Here is a 20,807-nt window from a genome sequence, read left to right as displayed (position 1 = left end):
AAGCAAGAATTCATGCCCCAAAATTATCAGGTACATTTTCTATATCTTTGTTTGTTCCGTTATAACAAGATTATGATAAAATGAAAGAAAACTGCTGGACCCGAGCACTTTGTCATAACAGGAGTCGACTGTACATAAAACTGACAGAGACACAAAACGGAGAGTAAATGTGTGTACGGGACTGATGGTGCATGTGTTTGCAGCGAGTACAAGCATATAAAAAAATATATAAAAAAATCAGACTCAAATGAAAAGTTGTCCTTCACATGACAGAGAAGAAAAATGGTGTTCAATAAATGGCGACTAGAAAGACTGAGCACGACAAGAGAAATTGTGGAACTTCACATAAAAAAATTGTGTCACCAACATTTATTGTTTTACCTACAAGACATATTCCAGAGTAAGTCATCATTCTCTTTAAACATGATCAGTATTATCACTAATGAGCAGAATGGGGAAGGGTGGTCTGGGGGTGATTTACCATACTCTACATCCCTACCCCCCCCCCCCCCCCCCGAAAAAATAATAAACAGGGGGAAAATAAGATAATACACTTTTTATCTCTACAGCCATCCAGTTACTCTTGTTTGCCTTGTTTGCAAGAATGACAGAAGTTCATAGTAAACATACAGCTGTATTCATTGTCCATGTGATCTGGATGTGCCATGTGTTATACACACATCTAAAAAAAAATTTCATCTCTAAAAGATAACATCTTTCTTAACCTCAATCATACATCTATCTTAACCTCAATCATACATCTATGATGCAAAACATTTTCAACATCAGTGCAAATGTACTTTGAACCAAATCTACTGTACATGTATTGTAGCTGCATTGTCAAGGAATAGGTTGTATATTTGAGTCACAAAAAAACAACAACAGAGAGAAAGAAGGTAAAAGAGTGAAGATAAAATGCATGCATCAATCGAGAACCATTTGGTCAGTAACAAAGAATAAAGCCTATGTAGATGATACCCTGTATCTCAGTCACTGGCAATGTGTCTCCTGAGGGCATTATAAGCACAGGACTCCTGCCAACCTGCCTTCCTTTAAGTTGAATTGATGCGATAGTGACACAAACTAATCAGTACATTTGTACTTCAGGATATATTGCACACTTTTCTCTTGAAAAATGATTAACAATAGCCAATATATAGCATACAGTCATGTACACAGATTATTACTTCTGCATTTTTTTTTTTACTGCTCTCATTTCAACAACTTTCTAAATGATGTAAAATAGCTCACTGCATGTTTATTTTTGTCTCTGTTTATTTGAAAGCCTATTAAGACTCAAGAACCAAGAGACTGGCGTGTCAGAGAAATTATTCTGACATACTTTTGTTGACCTTTGACATCTCTCAAATTACATAATCATATATTCTACGTGAAAATAAAAAAATTAATGGTAAAGCATAAAACTATAAAAAAAAAAAAAAAAAAAAAAATGGACAGGCGGTTTCAGCCATTTTAGGGAGTAATAACAGGGGCGGATCCAGGAATTCCGTACAGGGGAGCACATAAATGTTTTTGGTGTCACTTCTGGGTTTAATCAGCTGACAAGCAAAAAACAGAAAAAGAAAAAAGAAGGCTCCTCCATGCAGTTTTTTCCGTTTCTCGCACCACATCCCGGTTCATCGGCCGACAAGCAAAAAAAAAAAAAAAAAAGAGAGAAAAAAAAGCTTCAGCGCAATTTTCTGGTGCCATTACAATCGTCTGACAAAGATGGTTTCTTTAATTGAGGGGGGGGGGGGGCACATGCCCTCTTTCATTTTTTTTTCTTTTTATTTCTTTTATCAAAAATAAAAACAAAAAATTAAAGGGGGGCTTGCACCACGAGCACTGCCCCTGGATCTGCCACTTAACAAGACAAGCAGTTTTGGCCGTTTCACTTGCTAATGGATTAATCAGTACATGTAGTTCCACTTCGAATCCGGGGGCAGATATATCCTTTGTGGATGTAGTATTTCGTCTTCATCATACTTGATCTTTTATTTTTCGGAGCATATAAATTTCGACAAAAACGTGCCCAAAGCACAAGTCAACATGTTTTTTTTTTTTCCATGTTGAATGTAAAATAAATCATGAAAATTACATTCTCTTTTGCTTGATCTGAATCTGCTGCCAATTTGGAAAGCAGGAATGACTTAAGGCAAGAGCACATTGATTCTAGTAAACGATAAGTATCCTGAAAAAACTGACAATAGTGACTCTGGTCACAGTAAAGTGAGTTCATAGTTTGGCGTTCCGTCTTGTTATTGACATCTGATCTGTTATCTGTTCTCTTTTCTTGGCTGTTTAAGTCTTCTCTTGTTGGCAAACGCCTTCTGGATTGGAATCCTTGATCCGTGATGCATCCTCAATGCCTTCTTCATTGTTCCTCTCTGGAAGCCTTTCTGCAAATAAAACCAAGAAGGAAAACAACATTGACCACTACTCATGGGTTGTTTATTCACAAAGGGGAATTCTAGTCCACATAAAACTTAGTCTGAAAAGAAAGAATAAAATACATGTATTACATGCATAACAATGAAAATTTTGTCGAAATCGGGTTTAAAAAATAATGAAGTGATGAAATTTCAAAGATTCAGTAATTTTTAGTGAAACAGTTCTCGAACAGCTGATATGAATAGTATATATATATATATATATATATATATATATGAGTGAGTTGATCAAGTCAGCATCCCATAATTTTAAGAAATGTCAAAAAGTCAATTTTCCCGCTATGAAAGTATAAAATATAACATTATTCCTGATTAAATAACTTCAAAATAATGATTAGTCAGATAGGTCACAATTTGAAACTGGTGCATAATTGTGTTTAAACAAGAAACTGAAAATTTCAAAACTTTATGAACAAGCTGTATGGCAAGTTGTGATGGGACGACATCATCAATTCACTATTTGTATATAAATCGACTGTTCAAGAAGTGTTTTGTAAATATTAGCAAAACTTCACAATTTCATGAAGTCCTTTATTTTCATTCAATATTTTTTCCATAAATTTGCTCAGAAAGTGATACTCTTTTTTTCAGACTAACTTTTCACTTGTCCAGAGTACTTCTTAAAATTTGTATCTGCAAAAGAATTCTTTGTTGAGAAGGTGATGTATGATACATGTTACACCCTGTATTGATTTCCGCAGTGTAGGGTGAGCAATGCAGAGATAGGATAACACCTTGTGATGTCCCTCCACGACACAAAATTAGTGACGAGTGGTCTTTTCTGACATGCACCTTGTATGCAACTTACCTTTCTCTTGATTCCACCTTGGGTAGTACTGCTGGCTGAGGCCCCATTCACATCCTGTACATCACACTCCATGTTTTCAATGTCAAAGTCGGAATCATCACTGTCCCCTTCTCCCATCTCCTCCTCCTCCAGTCTCTCAAACTCCTCTCCTGAGAGATAAAGATAGTGAGGAGACAGACAACATTTAGATAGACAGACAAACCGGAAGACAGGTGTCTTGATTGATTGACAAGTGAATACTTGTGGAAGAGCAGACAGGTAGAAGACATTAAACGATAACCAGACGTAGAAATTGAAAGATGCTCATCTAAACAAATACATCATAGATATTACACCATCTATATGCACTAATATAGACACAGGAATATAATCATGTAACTAGACAAACTGATGTGTAACATTCATTCAGATGAAGACAGAAAGATATATATATACTAGGTGTTTCAAAAACATTTCCCACTTTTGATCCTTTATAGTTCAAAAACTGTATATCAGATAACACTAACATTGATATGAGCAATACCTGAACAGTGTACAATTTTGTTGGAGGTAATTTGAAAGTGAACACATGATTCAGTTTCGTTAAATTCAACATGAATTTTTCAGTAAGGTTTCAGATTTTGCTCTATTTTCAACCCTCTGTACAAAACTTTAACTTTGCACAGGGAGTTATTGGTGTGTATAGGAGTGTGTTGTTGATACCCAGACAATGGTCCTGGACAATGGCCAGGATTGGAATGCTCTATTACAGTTCAACCTCGATTATCCGGCCTCCTTTTATCCGGAAATCTCTATTATCAGGACGCGTTCACGTAGTGAAGGGCTTTCTTTTTTCATCCAAAAATTGAGAAAAAACAGTGACTTTAAACTCAATTAAAATTTCTACAAAACTCACATGATTTACCTACAATATTCCCGACAGAACTAACATAAATTCACACCATATGTCACCCGCTACAACAAAATGGTCCTAAAGTCGCGCACGTCGAAGCCGTGAAAATCGAGTTTGAAGTCAGAGCATCAAAATTGGTCAAAACTTATGATTTTCTGAATTTGACATATTATTAGAGTATGATATGTCTTCTATCATCTGTCGAAATTTTGAAGCAAAATGATGAAAGGAAAGACCAAAAAATAGCGTTTTTCTGGGCCATGTTTTTTTGGCGTTTCAAGGAAGCAGAAACTGGTTCGAACATTTGGATTGAGCGCCACAGATAGGCTCCGCCCCTAACAACGACCAGAGTGATCTCATTGGTCAGTTTGCTGCTTGCCGCTAACCGAAGCGTGAAGCTCGCACACTGCCAAGTCGACTGGTGCGGGCTGGCGGGGTGCGGTATGCCCAGCCGCTTCTCCTGGCATCCTGGTCACTGATTGGTCGGTGAGGAGATCGCCGACGATGTGTTTGAAAGAGCATTTCGGGAGTTGCTAGGGCTTACCTTCTATTGTTCGGAGGTGAATACTGACCTGCGTGTCCCTTGACTGTGATTGCGTCGCAAGGAAAACTTTTAGGGCGCTTTTCTCGAAACAGTGATTTCCCAGACGTCTCGACATGCTCTCTTTTAAACATCGATATCTCCGCAGCCGATTATTTTTATAAGATGTTTTATATATCAATTTAAAGCAGAAAGATTAGGGAATTGTGTCATGCAATTTTCAAATAATCGACCTCATCCGACTTTAGGATCATTTTGTTGTAGCGGGTCACATATTATCATCATAAAAGTAAGCAGTCATGATCTATAAATTCACCAAAAGAACATGGATGGAAAACTTGTCAGTAAATCACGGGGCAGTCGAGGGCATATCGCGATCATTCATTGAGAAAGCTAACAGAAAAATTAGGAGTGCAGACACAACACACAGCACTGTCACGTCATAAACCTTGCCAGTGCATGTGACCTACATTACACCGTTGCGGGGTATGCTACCTGCCTAGCTGCCAGTGCACTAGGACGGCAGCTTGGATGGCAACTACATACATGAACATTCTGTCTCCCATACACGGCCAATGCGCTTATCAGGATGAGCGCTAGTCCCAACATGCCCGGATAATCGAGGTCGAACTGTACATAAAATGAGGAATTTCACTATAACAGCTAGTCTTTATTCATTCTGAAATGCGGTGTATGCAAGCACATGGAAACATGTGCTCACTTTTTTCATGTGCATGCATTTCACCCTGTGTCATGAATTCAGACTAGCAGTGCTCAGGGCAATGCAGATGAATAATTAATAAAGCATTCATGTGCCTTGCAACAGAGCTCTGAACAGGTGGTAGCCATGTCCATTGTCCAGGGTCATTGTAAGCACACACTCACATACACATCATTTGTTCCTGTGTAAAGTTCAATTTTTGTACAGAGGGTTAAAATTTGCTCAAAATCTGGAACCTAAAATTGAAATAAATCATTGATTTCAAGAAACTAATAGGTTTTCATATTCAAATCACCTCCAACTAAACTGTACACTATTCAGCTATTACTCATATCAATGACAGTTTGATCTGATATACAGCTTTTGAACTATTAAGAATCAAAAGTGGGAAATGTTTTTGATAACCTAGTAGATACCCAAACATATAGACAGATCTACTAGATAGACAGGTGTGAGGAGTGCCATGCATGGAGTTAGTATATTTCTTAAAATGACTAAAGAACATACCTAAAACATCAACTAACCCATTTTCAAACTAAATTTTATATGAAAACAGGCCTAAAATTTTATGACGGTGAGTGAATTAGCTGGAAGCTCTGCAGACAGATGGCTTTCTTTCTTTTCTTTTTTTGTGGACAGAAAAAGAAGCATTCTTTCAGCCACATAAACACATAAAATGAAGATTGTAATGGTAAGCTAACTTTCAGTGGATCACTTTCCTGATATAGCTATAAATAAAGAAAATAACTAACTCATTATTCAGTAAATTTGTGATGTGGCAATGAAATGGTTGAAAGTGAGAGTCAAAATGTACTTCAGTCATTATTTAATGACCTTCTTCGGAAAGTGAGAGTCACATTTTCTAAGGTTAATGACAAGATAGCCTACTTGGGTACAGATCACTGAGGCTGTCCTCAGACTCCGCCTCCGATTCACTGCTCTCACTGTCGGCTGTCCTGCTGTACTTTCTCTTCTCTTCCTCATCCGAGTCTTCCTCCTGCTGCTTCCTTCTTGTCAGAGGTTTGAACTTTATCCCTAACCTCTGGCACTCTTCGTCTGTGGAATGGAAGAATAGGGGAATTCCCTTCACGTGATTACCATGAGTAAAATGGGGCTCTCTCTTGTGGGAAGCTTTTGAGAACTATTGAATGACTGTGACCGACAGTCCAAATATTGGTATGTGTGTGTTTGTTTTGTAATATGACATAACCACCTCTTTCTTTCCACATCTATGTGCATCCAAAACAACAAAAGCAAACAGACAAAATGGGCTTTGAGTCAGGAATTTCATCTATTTAAAAGTTATGTCAGATTTTTTGCAACAAGTGCCAATCGTTATGGTTGGGCATTAATTAGTACTGGATGTCAGTATGATCCAAACAGAGGTATTGAACATCAACATGGACAAAGTAATAGGGATTGAAGAAGATGTAGATTGGTGATTTTATTTTCAAAGCCAGTTTCCTAGGAGACCTAATAAAACCTTCAGAGACTATTTTGAGATATCCATAGAACACTAATAAAGTTTACTAAATCGTATTAAAGTGACAACATATTTTTGATATCTCTATGAATCCACTGGAATTTCATATTGCTATTGCTTACATTTAAATATGACTCATACTATGTCTAGGATCAGTTTTTCCTCAACCAAGGTATGCAGTTGTATATGTACAATAAACTTACACTTTAAAAGAGCCTTCTTGTATCGTCTTCCATTCACGTGGCGTTCTATGTGCTCCGCTGTTCGGTTTATGTGACGCAAGGTGAGAGTGCAGAAAAGCTGATGACTGGGAAATGTGAGAATGAGAAACAGTTTATATGGCACAATTACTTGAGGAAGATAATGATATCCACAGACATAACTACTGACTGTAGGCTGAATAGCATCAGCTCTCTCTACCATAATGACAATTGCAACGGCATCTTTAAAACAAATTGTATGCAGATGTTCTGAATCAGATGGGCAACTTGCCGTGCGATGCAATTTTTCATGCCCAGCTTGTTATGCAATTCATGCCATTGAGTTTATAAGGCTTTGACTGGACAAGTCATTGACAGATTCAGGTATGCATTCACAACACAAGAGATTCGTGGTTAAACAAGTGTACACTCAAGCTTCAAAAGCACAACAATCTCAACAAAAGTTTGCATTTTAGGAACCTGAAAACAAACTTAAAGCATGCACACAACAAACACAACATGAGAAAAATAACCAAACCAAACAAACAAGACATTACCCTCTTCCCTTCTTGTTGCTGGGAATGATGTGTGGCTTGTACTTCTCAAAATGGTCTTCACTCCTTTCCTGTGCATGTCTGAATTTTTTGCCTCCAGTGTACCTTCTTACATCATCTATTCTGCATGGCATCTCATGGCCAGTTAGGCTGCAGTGTACCTGGTGACAGATGGCAAAAATATGTAATGTAATGAATTATGATGCATCAAAGAAAAAAAAATGACATTTCTGCAGCATGACAGTTATTACCATATCTTGTGAATAGACATATCTTAATGAAGGGGGGGGGGGGGGGGAACCTGTGCATCGAAAACTATGCTGATGAATGAATGGAGCAATTTAGTCTGTAATACTTGTTAATGTTATCACCAGAGGTCATCTTTTCTAGCCAATGCTGTGTCTCCAACATTTGACTGTGGTCCATTATCCGTTACCTGTTCCTATTACAAACGGGAACTTGGTGGCCTGCATACTATTAATTAGTATATGGGCATTTCAGAGTTCAGTATGGCATGGGTTAAATTTAATTTCCATCGTTTTTGGCTTGGAGAGACAATTATTATGTAAAATTTCAAGCAAACATCAAACAAACAGTCCTCATATCATTGATGACTGTGTGTGTTTCGTGATACAATTCTCATTCAACTGCCGATTGCTGTAGTCCACAAGAGATGCCCTTTTGGATAAAGACATGAGAAAGAAGAGCCAAATCATTTGCGAGAAAGTAGCATTTCCAGGAGGCTGCCCTCTGATATCAATGACCAACACATCATGAAGGTGGCAAGAATATTCTAACTTTTCCAACAGCGCAAGAACAATGCCAACATATCCTTCCTTTTTTTTTACACAAATCAAAACATTAAAAGTAGAGAGTAGCCAAGTAAGGACAGAATGGAAGGGATACAAACCATTTTTGCAGATGTCATGAGCATTCCCTATGGCGGAAGGCGGATACAACATGCAACAGATAGCATTTGGGCACTTCAAAATATAGGCATAACAAAAATTCTTATGAATGGGACTATTCCCACGTGGTGCACTGTAATCGTTTGGCACATGATCGCAGAATCAGAGGGTGATTTCTGACCGCATGAACCCTTCAGGGCAGTACACATTACCTTTTTAATGTCACTTTTGATTGAAAGCGATGGAAAACGCGAAATGAAATCCAAAACATCTTTCGGAACACCGCCGTCGTTCATTTTTACTTCGTTTGCCTGTGTCTGCAGCCAGCTAGTGTGGTGTTGCGCAACCGTGCGTGTTTTTGCGGTATACGCTACGGTCGCGGTCGACGTGCCGTCACCGCCGCAGCAAGCGCAGCACCAGACAGCGGAGCGCGAGAGTGAACTTGGCGCTGTATCTATCTATCTATCTATCTATCTATCTATCTATCTATCTATCTATCTATCTATCTATCTATCTATCTATCTATCTATCTATCTATCTATCTATCTATCTATCTATCTATCTATCTATCTATCTATCTATCTATCTATCTATCTATCTATCTATCTATCTATCTATCTATCTATCTATCTATCTATCTACCTATCTATCTATCTTTCTATCTTTCTATCTACATGTATATTTTATTGTGGTCCTACCTTTTGGCAATTTACCCCGCCAAAACTGTATACATTCTCCTCCACATTCTTACAGTTTCATGATGTTAATGAAGATGGGTGATTTGTTAGGTGAAATGGAGTATGTAGGCTTATAGTGAACTATTTTGGGTTTGATTCACATATTGATTTTCATTTCTACTTACGAACTATCTTTTTTTATGTTATTATGTAAGTAAAATCTTGTCTGTGTAATATCATATTTCTTGGGTAGTCATTTAAATACATTCATATGCTTGTATACACATAGGCACGCAGGCACATTGGTTCATAATTTCATTCTCATTTCCAATCATAAATATATTTTATTGTATAGTTTAATTCTGATTGTCCTTTATCTTTTCAAATTTGATATGTGATGGAGGGTGATATGAATAATATGTTGTCTATACTAGTATAGTGTGTTTCATGGACAACGCACTATACATATGTTTTATGTAAATACACAAGTAACTTACACACACACACACACACACATATACACTGTATATATACATATACATACATATATGATGTTTACCTATCTATTTCTATCATTCATTCAAAATATATAAGTATGATGTGTACTGTGAAGAAAAGTCGCATAAAGATTAAGAACAGCTAGGACAGCGACTGTGAAAAGGAGGCTTCTCGTGAAAGTCTGTTACAACAGCAAAAGGAAAGAGCCTGTATGTGAAGAGTAGTTACTACATGTATACATAGGGGAAGGGAAGTTGTTCGTCGGCCAACGATGAAGAAGGTGTGAAGAGTCATTTGATTGCAGAAAATATTATCTGCAAACATACATATGACAGTTGCTTGTTTTATTTAACTGGATGATAGTCCCTTTAATTCAGCCCAACGTTAGGGACCATTTCATATGTACCGTGTATCAGTATTAATTGGTCAAAAATAAATGGTATTTACAGCAAAGAATAAAAATAAAGAAACAGAATATAGAATTTCGAAAGAGAAAGGAAAACATGCCACTCAGTGCCAAAATTTGAGGTTTGAAATTTGAATTGTAACTGTATAATTAACTTACAGGGTATTTTTTTCACATTTGATATGTAATGTTTTATGTATCCATTTTGTTATGCTGCATCTGTTTTTTTTTTTTTTTTCCTTTATTACGTTTGGGAACATTGTAGAGCAAAATGCAATAATCATAATGAAAGAAACTGCAAGTCCCGAGGACTTTGTTATAATGGGAGTCACCTGCATGTGTACTTTTGTTGCCATTACATCCCATACAGAAAAAAAAAGAGACCCGCGGGTCTAGCGCTCACCTGAGTATCGCAAGTTCACCTTTCACGCAGTCACTAATCTAAATTATTCACAGCTCTACTAAAATTTGACCAGGCTTCTCAAGTAGAAGATGAAAATGTACAATAAGGGCCGAAATTTTTAAAGATTCCTTAATTTGGGGGGATTGGGGGCCCCCTGGGGCCCTCTGGGTGGGGCATGGTGCCCATTTTGATAAATTGAGATCCTGATCCCCTAGGGATGCTACCTGCCAAGTTTGACGAAAATCCATCATGAGGTTTTCAGGAAGAAGATGAAAATGTACAATTCAGGCCCCCATTTGGACCTTCCCAACCCCCCCCCCCCCCTGCCCCCAAGAGGGGCACCCCTGGATTTGCTATGAACAAACTTGAAACTACAGTCATTAATGTACTCACTCATAGTATTATCTTAGCTCTATAAATTCTGATTCTAGAGAAGATTTTTAAAGATTCCTTCATTTTGGGGGGGGGGGGGGTTTGGCCCTCCCCCCCCCCCCCCCCGGGGCCCCTGGGTGGGGCATGGTGCCCATTTTAACAAATTGAGATCCCAACCCCCTAGGGATGCTACCTGCCAAGTTTGGTGAAAATTGGTCATGGGGTTCTCAAGAAGAAGATGAAAATGTATAATTTAGGCCCCATTAGGACCCCTCCCCACCCCCCTCCCCTGGGTCCCAAGGGGGCACCCCTGATTCTGCCATGAACAAACTTGAAACTACAGTCATCAATGTACTAACTCATAGTATTAACTTAGCTCTATCACTTCTGGTTCTAGAGAAGAAGATTTTTACAGATTCCTTAATTTTGGGGGGTTTGGGCCCCCTGGGGGCCCCCTGGGTGGGGCATGGTGCCCATTTTAACAAATTGAGTTCCTAACCCCCTAGGGATGCTACCTGCCAAGTTTGATGAAAATCGGTCTTGGGGTTTTCAAGAAGAAGATAAAAATGTAAAAGTTTACGCACGACGGACGACGGACGACGCACGACGGACGAAGGGCGATCACAATAGCTCACTTGAGCCTTTGGCTCAGGTGAGCTAAAAAACCACACACACAGACTCACATACACACACACACACACACACACACACACATACACACGATTGCATTCTCACAGAAGATAAGTGAATAATTCACATCATGCATGTATCTGGAATGATAAACATCACTAAGGAACATTTTTAGATATCAGTAAGAATTTATTGGATTGCATAATTTTTTTGTTCACCATCAAAACTGGATTCACAATGGACCAGTGAATAAAAAGGCACCTAGAGGCACATTTTGTGCCTTCATGAGCAGAGATATAAAGTAGTCAGTATGATATTCAAGACATAGTCAATTTCTTTATTCATAAATAAAGTACACTGTATTACTTATTTCTCAGTGTTTTTTGAAGGTCAGCACAACAGGTATCATGTTCCTTTTCATTTTGGACAAAAGGTACAAAATGACACAATTTGCAACAGCTAGACCAAAGCTACAATGTAAATACATTTCAGCTTCTGTCATAATAACCATGCTCTCTTCAGAGGATTGCTTGTGAGTGTTAAAGCTATCTTGGTTTATGGAGAATGTAAGCAAAAGAACAATTAAATTAATATTAAAATTAAAATAAAATATTGCCTATAAAAAAATGTGTCACGGCTCAAGAAGATCTGAATTGTTTTTCAGATGGATATATGACATTTTTGTTTGCCTGCTGGTTATGTCCATATTGCATGAATAAAAAGACTGGCAAAATCAAGGTCTTGTGAAAAATACATGTAGATAAATACATAATATACAATGTATGTATATCAATACACAACTGTGTTTTTTAAATATAGCACAGAATGTTACTTCTAGGACAATTAAAAATATATTCAATCTCTGCACCAAATATTGCAGCTCTGTACTAAGTATTGCAAGTCACCACAATGGCTGGTTACACGATTGTAGTGGAAGTGTGACTGAATGATCTTCTTTGGGTATCCTCACTTCTGAGCACCAGAATGATAGTAGAAACTGATCAACACATCCAGTCAGTTGAAAATCTCTCTAAAATTCTCAGTAAAATGCCTTTTTGCACATAACATGTACTGTCGTTCACTTTTTGACTGCTTATCCTTCAATCATCTAGAAAATCAAAAGAACATAATTGCAAACTTCAGCCATCATAAGTTGAGAAATATATGGATTCTCCAAAATAAATATACCACTCAACTCGTAGAAATTTTACTTTTACAATGTCATTACAAAAATAAATAGATTGCATAATCAAACATAATAAAATGACTCTTGTCTAACACACAGCAGATATCTCATATTGTAGTAGATAAGAGTAAACAATATGTGAAAGAATTACACACTGTTCCCCGAGTATGATAACACAGAGTTGAGATATCACTAAATTTGAATTAGAGGTGAACTAAAACAAACAAACTAAAATTCGTTTTAAAGAATACCTACTCTTCTCTAAATGTTGGATTATATAAATGCTGTTGCAATAGATGATGGCTTTCATCAATAAATTAAAACAAATCACATACTTGAAATCATGAAAAATATATGCCAACTTGATTTATTTTCACTGGAATGTGGAAGGAGAGGAGCAAATCATCTGTCAATCATTGCCAGGTAAACCGAAGAGATACCAAGGCGTGACAACAAATGTTTACATCATCATTTCGCTCCTAAACTTGAGCATCCTGAGTTGAAACATACAGTGCATTGACTTCAGTCCCATTCAAGGTATTTTTTTTTTTTTTGCATAAACATCTAAATATGAGTCAACATGACTTCTAAACTCAGCAACAACATAATATTTGTCAGCTTTTAAGGTTTTTTTTTTTGTGTGTAGTGAATGTATTACGACTATTAGCAATGGAGAAGATAATGTATTGTAATAGGACATTTTAACTCTTTATGTGCTACGTTCGCACGTCCGACTCAGTCGACAGCATGCCAACTTCGCATATTCTGCTCAAACGCACAATCGCGCCCAAACCGATCGATAAATCGCCAAAGGCCGCAGTACAATGAAAGCGTTTCTCGCGCTTTAGTTCCTCTCACATATAGCTTGCATTTTATGTAGTGATTGACTAACAAGCGGTGTTCTCTACTGGATTTAGGTGTAAATTCTAAGTTTCTGTCACTGTTTTGTGTGCAATAGTCATGCCTTTACAGTAATCTAGCTATGCGGTCATTTAAAAGCAAAACAATCATAGATTTGTCATACACTTTACATCATAGCAAAGCTTGGAATTTTCTCTACAATTTTACTCACTATATGTCCAGCTGAACAAAAATCTATAGAAGTAACATAGATTTGAAATACAGAATGTTTTCTCAAAGCATGACATCGTTGGTGTCTCAGAATAATGTGGCACACAGGGGGTTTTCACAGTGGCATATAAAGAGTTAAGGACAAAACCAGTAGGTTTCTTTGCTATACAGTTTGAAGGGGTTGGGTGGGATGGCAGCTGTACTTCTTAACCCGTTGAGGGCGGACTGATTTTGCTACAACACACATTTCCCATAGACCCCTGCCCAAGTATACTCGGGACTCGTCCTGAACGGGTTAATCCTTAGTCAATCTTTCTGATGTGATGCCATACATGATAAGATTGTGATACTTGAAAAGCAATGGCTGAGTTACAAATCATGACTCACTAATCCCTGGAGAGTTAATAAAAGAATTAACCATGGGTGTAGGGCGACGAACGGATGGCATAGCATGAGAGTACATTTAGTTATCAATGATTGTGCATACGAGGCAGGACAACATCAAAAGTCCACCTTCCAGCCACACCCTGTACACAGCTTCACACACTCCTCATGGTTAGCCTTGTTTGGACAGTTCTTCTGCCTGGCTAGAACCACCTCAGGCAGGTTGGTGTGTGTGCCATCACAGAACGGGGGCGTCTTGGTGTACTTGCAGTTGCATATCTGGTAGACGCTGTCAGGATTCTCAGGAACCTCCCACTTTAGAGACCTGAATCCTGTCTTCTTGTGTGCACCTGGAGTATTTGTGACAGAGAGAGGAAACTTGTTTTAAAATTGTATCGAGGCTAGTCGCTGTGACAGTAGAAGACATGTAAATTTATTGGTGTCTCATTTATTTTAGCACCAGACTGTAAATCCTCTTTGATGGCACATTAGAAAACTCACAGCAAACTGCTCAAATATTTTCTCTACCAGGCTGTGAACTATGAATGTTTTTCTTGCCACTGAAATACAGTTCTTACGTAATCATCACAATTTGTATTTTACAGGAGAGTGTCTTTGCAGTGTGATTACAAAAAAAAAAGTTATTATGTAAGACTGATCCACAGGTTCCAAAAGTGTTTTGCTACTGGAGTGTCAAGGAGCCTTATAACAGTGTCTTATGAAACAAGAAGAAATAAGCTTTTTTGGATACAAAGCTAACACTGCTTGTGCAGGACTCCTTGTATACTGTACATGGACTAAACTATGTAGATTACCAAATCCATCATTTTCTATGCTGAAATACATATAACCCTGTTCAACATATTTCAGCCATGTTATGTAAATATGTCAGAGAGAGAGTGAAACAAGTCACAGAGATTGGGTAAAACTGAATATTATCTTCCTTCTTTATTTCTGTACACTGTAATGAGAAAAAATTGACTACAGAAAATTGAAAAAAAAAAATGACAATAGTTGTTGAGATGTATTGCAAGCATCTTCCTCTCCCACACTTGTTAATCTTCTTCTTTTTTTCTCATTTTTTTTCATCTCCTGTTTTTCCTCCTCCTGAAATGTTTTTGTTTTGTAAGACCTTGAATGAAAAATAATATTCGTTGCTGTGTACATTATTTTGCTGGTGGGTACCTGTACTATGGAAACTTAAAATCCATCTGTTCATCCATGTTTGAAATATGAAATGAGTCAGTACTTACCATCACACCATGGTGCTTTTTTACTCAGCCCACATGTACACCATTTCTTCCTCTTACCAGGTTGCAAGTCACAACCTTTTATTGTGATTGGTCCATACTGTAAAAGAGATACAAACAAAAGATGGTGGATCAGTCAGTTATGTTTCTGGCCACACTGTAATCAACACTGAGTCTTTTTGATAGCACCCTTAAAGACTTCAAAATAAAAAGGATATCATGTTATCTTAAAAGGAATTCAAGACAAGGCTATGACTTTAGTTATGGCTAACAAAGGAGGCATTTTTCTTGACAAAGAAACTGGATAATAATACCAATCAATTCAAAATCTCACACAAATCAATAAACGCGAAGAAAAATAGTGATGTGGAAGAAGGTAGCTTCAACTTTTACACATTGTTATAGTAAAAAAAAAAAAGCAAGCTACAAATACATGACAAAGAATTTGTACTCTCTTAGGAACTTGATTAGACAACAAGGTAACTTGTGGCTATTTATGAAAAAATATACAGTGGGATCCTATTGATAAATTATTTTGGTAAGTTATTCATACCTTTGATATTTATATTGAAACAAATGATCATGAAGGAGACCTCCAACATGGTTTCTACACTGGAGAAGAGCAACAGCTGCTCATATCAAACGCAAGTTTGATCATAGTTTCTCTCGTAATCAAAAGAATACCCATGATGCACTGTACCGTGGATGGAATTACAATCAACGTGATGGAATCTCCATCAAAGTATACTTGAGGGTACCAGCAAATTTCATCTTTTCTGATCAAGAGTGTGATGCTATATGAGCTTTGGCCAAAAGTAAATCATGCATCAAACTAGATTGAGATATACTCATTGGCACTTTATTATTTTTTGTATTCCATTCACACAGTAAAGAGTATTCAGATGTATGTACTAACATTAGCACGTAAATCAACTGTACATTGTAGATGATTTCTCTATGAGGAAATGCTTACAAGTTTGTACATTAATGATTCTGCGTTCATTAATCTAATGACCACAGAGTCTATTACCAGGCCCCATGAAAAATAACCATTTATCACAACTCACATAGCTGCTTGAGTTCTATCACATTATATTCTATAAGAGTACGTTTGTACCAGTACCATAAGCTTGGAAATCTGTGTGTAAAAACCCTGGCACATTTCATGCCAATGCCATGTCACACCAGTACAAAAGCAGGAATGTGCCGGCACTTAGTCTACTACAGTTTGTCCACAAGAATCCAGAAATAATGGCTTATAGCACAGAAAGACACTGAATATTTCATCCTACTTAGAATGCACTAAACTACTCAATTAGTATTGCCTTATTTGACCTACTTCAGTACAACAATCCTGATTGGCATAAAAAAGATAATTCTTCTTTATTGCAAAGATGTCTCCCTGTGCTTTGCAAATAGCATCGTACATTCCACACTTTATAAAGCTGTATCACTGCTTCATGCTAAACTTACTGTGTCCACAGCTGGGTACTTAATCTCCTCCTGTTCAGAATCTCCTTTATGTCCTTCTGCCATTCTGTCAGTCTTCTTTTCTTGTTGGAGGGTTATCTGTTTTATATCTCCAACACTAGAAAATTGTGAGCAGAGTGACACGGAGCCAAGTTCAATGTGGCCCTGATCGCCTGCTCTTAAAAAGGTGTTGTGCTTGGCAAGACAAGTACTGGAACTCTTATAGGGCCACTGAGAGCCGATACTTTGACAAAGTCTGGATTTTGGCAGGCTACCAGTAGCTGCTGGATGATGGAGGTATTGGAGGAGTGGAAGACTGGAAGACTGACGCCTTGAAGACTTGATGATGCCCAGGGATGTGAGAGGAGGATGCTGGCAGTATGCTAGCACAGAAAGTCCCGACTGTGTTGGATGATGAAAAGTGGCTTGGATGTGATGTCTCAGAGACCTCCAGCAGATTGGAAGGTTGGATGACATCTAGGCATGTGGTAGTTCAGCTGCAGAGTCACACAGAGAGTAGCACGTTACCATAGAGATCCTGGATGTATATAGACAATATGTAAAGGAAGAGGTAGGGGTAAGATGACAACTCCTCAAATGCACATGGTGGGATACAGGTGGCCTGTAATGCACTACATATATTACATACATAGTGACTCATCAGAATGAGGCCAGCCTGTTCAAGGTCATTGATGGTAAACATTGAACAAAAGACAAACAAAATGAACCCAAAGCCTGTTACTAATGATCTAAGACTGAATGTGAGATTTTATCTCAATCTATAATTGTCAACAAAACTACTACAAGTGTAATTGCACATAAACAATGGTATACATATGATGCATGTTTCATTGTCTCATTTACAGACTTCATACTCTTTCTAAGAGCATAAGAAGTAAGAGTATACAGAATCTCAAGTTTTTGCTCTGTCAGGCAAGCAAGATTTCGGTGAGATTGGTGACTGTTACTGCTGCCCATGAGAACTGCTACCAAGTACAACGTATGTGTATCTGATTTTGAGGAGTGTACACACACTGTATTAACCCGTTAAGGAAGGGCTAATTTTGCTACAACATGCATCTCCCATAAACACTTCCCCGAGTATAACTCGGGACTCGTCATTAATGGGTTAACGTTTCATCTCAGGCTACATGTTTCTGAATACTATTCAGACTGATCAGTGATTAATGCAGGATTACCAAAATTCAGCCACCAATAGCTGTCTGGTTTTGTGGAGTAAATTCAAACTTTTTTTCACCTGATTTTTTTTTAATATAATATATCCTGAATTGAACTTGTAACAGAAACGCCAGTAAATGTTGTTCAAACTAAATGTCTTTTTAAATTTCTTCATAGATTGGTTCCAAGGGAATTCCATAAATTCTAGAATCAGAAAGCTTCACTAGGCTGTCATGTGATGGCATTGGGGACTTTCCCTCATTGTTCCACCCAATGTCAGCAATGAAAGCAAATTTGAAAGCTGCGAGATTCAGGAAATTGAGGTTTCCTGTCTGCATTCTGTGACATTACTTTCCATTCCTTAGCTACTTTGCACAATCAATCAGGCAAACATCACAGACATACACTTTCTCTCTGATGAAGAATGGTTAACTCAGCACTTTTCACATAAAATCTTTAGCTAAGCAAATGTATCTAGTTTTCCTAATTAAAGGGACTGTACAGAACTGGTTGAGGTGAGGATTCAGCTTTGCAAGATATTTAGAAACCACTCTACAAAATGTTGACAATTCTAAGGGAACTCAAAAGTTTATTTGATGAAAATCGCTTTTGAAATGACTGAGATATCAATAGACAAGGTAATAACAAAGAGATCCAAGTTGTGGCCTGTCACATTTTACTGGGATCACTTTTTTGGACATCTCTGTCATTCAAGACCAATTTTCATCAAATAAACATTGAATTATTCTTGGAATTACATGCTCTTTCATATTTCATAAGAGGTTTCTCATTATCTCACCCAAAAAATGTTATAAACCTGATGTTAGATCTCAACCAAGACTATACGATCCCTATTAGACTGGGTACCAAATCAACCAGTATCTATTTCATGCGGCAGAATGGGCAAGTATTGTTGTCAATTATTTTCTTAATATACAGCACCTTCATGTTTATATTTTATGATAAAAAAGGCCAACAATATTGACATGGATAAGCACATACACACACTGACACTCAATATGACATTTGAGGGGGAAAGAAAATCCTTTACAGAATGCATGCTGGGGAAAACCAAGTCCCAGCAGATTTGCTGTGCACTTCATACTTGCCACTATAAAGGTGGTTACTTCTTGATTCATCCTTAACCACAATCATGACCAAGGCAGTTTTTATGAGTAGTTGGGTGGGGTGGTTAGACTACAAACTACATTGTTGTGTGCCAGTATGCATGCTGCCTACAATCTACAATAACTGTGAATCTTTCAGACAGATCTGAGTTTGATGCCCTATGTTACACCTTTACACAAACTGCACACAGTTACAACTTTGCTACATAGTCAAAACTTCATTGTTGAGCACTCATGATTTTAAGTTTCAAGATAGTTAACTCTCTTCAAGGCTAAATTGCCACAGAGAAAGCATGCCATGGGATATATTTATGGCCATTGCTTGAACTACACACAGAAATACATAATGAAACTGTTCACGGAAAATATGATAAACAAAGTCAGATAGGATCAATGTAGAAAAGTATTAATTCCACAAGCGTTGGACATTCAACACTTCTTGTTCATGAATCAGAATACTATTGTCTGTAAAATGAGATGCATTAAAATTTACAATAGCATAAACATATATATCATATATTTTTTTTTTTTTTTTTTTTTTTTTTTTTTTTTTTTTTACGAATTGAATGAATAACACAAGAACCAGGAATCCAAAGATTTTCTTCTTTTATGACATTCAATAACCACAAAGAAATCTTACAGGCTTGAAAATAGTGAAAGAGCTTTTGACTAAAAAATCACTTGGATTAACCAGACTCCTTGATATAAACTTTGACAAAACTTTGCAGGGGGAAAAATTATAACTAAACACAGCCAAGGTCCTTACACAGCACACTGTGTAGTCGGGCTAAGTACAGGATGAGAGAAACTACCATTTAAAGGATGTGTACAGTTCTGGTCGAGGTGAAGATTTAGCTTTTAACATTTTGTGAGATATTCAGACACCATTCTATGAGATTCAAAGAGCATGCAATGCTAAGGGGTATCAAAAATTTATTTGATGAAAATCTGTTTTGAAATGGCTGAGATATCCAAAAACAAGGTGAAACAAAGAGATCCTAATAAAAGGAATGGCCTGTCACCTTTTATCATTATCACTTTTTTGGATATCTCAGCCATTTGAAAACCAATTTTCATCAAATAAATGTTGAATCCTTCTTAAAATTACATGCTCTTTCATATTTCATATGAGGTTTCTCATTATCTCACTTAGGAATATTCAAAACATGAATCCCCACCTCAACCAGTAGGCCCTACTGTACAGTCCCTTTAATAGATTACATCCTCACAAATCATGTGTTACTGTTAGTTCATTTCAATGATTTCATCAGTTACCATACACATTTAAACTTATTTCTCATGTCTTGTCTCAAGCAAGGTGTATTAGTAGTAAACATGTAGCATGACTAGATTCTATTTACTTTTGAATAGCATGACTCTAACACCAACACAACAGTAGTCGAAAGCTAGCCTATACTTTGACCATGGAGCTAGCTCCATGCTTTGACTTTGACTTTGTCTAACCAGGGAGGTGGGGATTTTCATCTCCCCAGTCTAACCTCAACCGTAACCAAGAACTACTGGATTTTAGGCCTAGCTAAACTCCTCTCTTATCTGATAAAAAATAAAACACATGAAACTATAACATGTTCACTTT

The 20,807-nt window shown here is 37.3% G+C and overlaps 2 protein-coding genes across 2 annotated transcripts; both read right to left on the bottom strand.

The window, feature by feature from the left end:
• Positions 1–2,120: 2,120 nt before the first annotated feature.
• Positions 2,121–8,892, bottom strand: LOC140241187 (surfeit locus protein 2-like). The gene is made up of 6 exons (XM_072320947.1): positions 8,770–8,892; positions 7,653–7,810; positions 7,099–7,202; positions 6,301–6,468; positions 3,259–3,407; positions 2,121–2,399 (listed from the first exon to the last, which is right to left on the bottom strand). Exons 1-6 carry the CDS (start codon positions 8,851–8,853, stop codon positions 2,277–2,279), a joined length of 786 nt encoding a protein of 261 aa, XP_072177048.1. The 5' UTR covers positions 8,854–8,892; the 3' UTR covers positions 2,121–2,276.
• Positions 8,893–14,106: 5,214 nt separating this feature from the next.
• Positions 14,107–17,406, bottom strand: LOC140241030 (uncharacterized). Its single transcript, XM_072320800.1, has 3 exons — positions 16,908–17,406; positions 15,438–15,534; positions 14,107–14,534 (listed from the first exon to the last, which is right to left on the bottom strand). Exons 1-3 carry the CDS (start codon positions 17,379–17,381, stop codon positions 14,302–14,304), a joined length of 804 nt encoding a protein of 267 aa, XP_072176901.1. The 5' UTR covers positions 17,382–17,406; the 3' UTR covers positions 14,107–14,301.
• Positions 17,407–20,807: the final 3,401 nt, after the last annotated feature.

This window comes from Diadema setosum, chromosome 17, assembly GCF_964275005.1.
Source record: "Diadema setosum chromosome 17, eeDiaSeto1, whole genome shotgun sequence".
Taxonomy (NCBI): Eukaryota; Metazoa; Echinodermata; class Echinoidea; order Diadematoida; family Diadematidae; genus Diadema; species Diadema setosum.
This window is presented reverse-complemented; position numbering and strand designations above follow the sequence as displayed.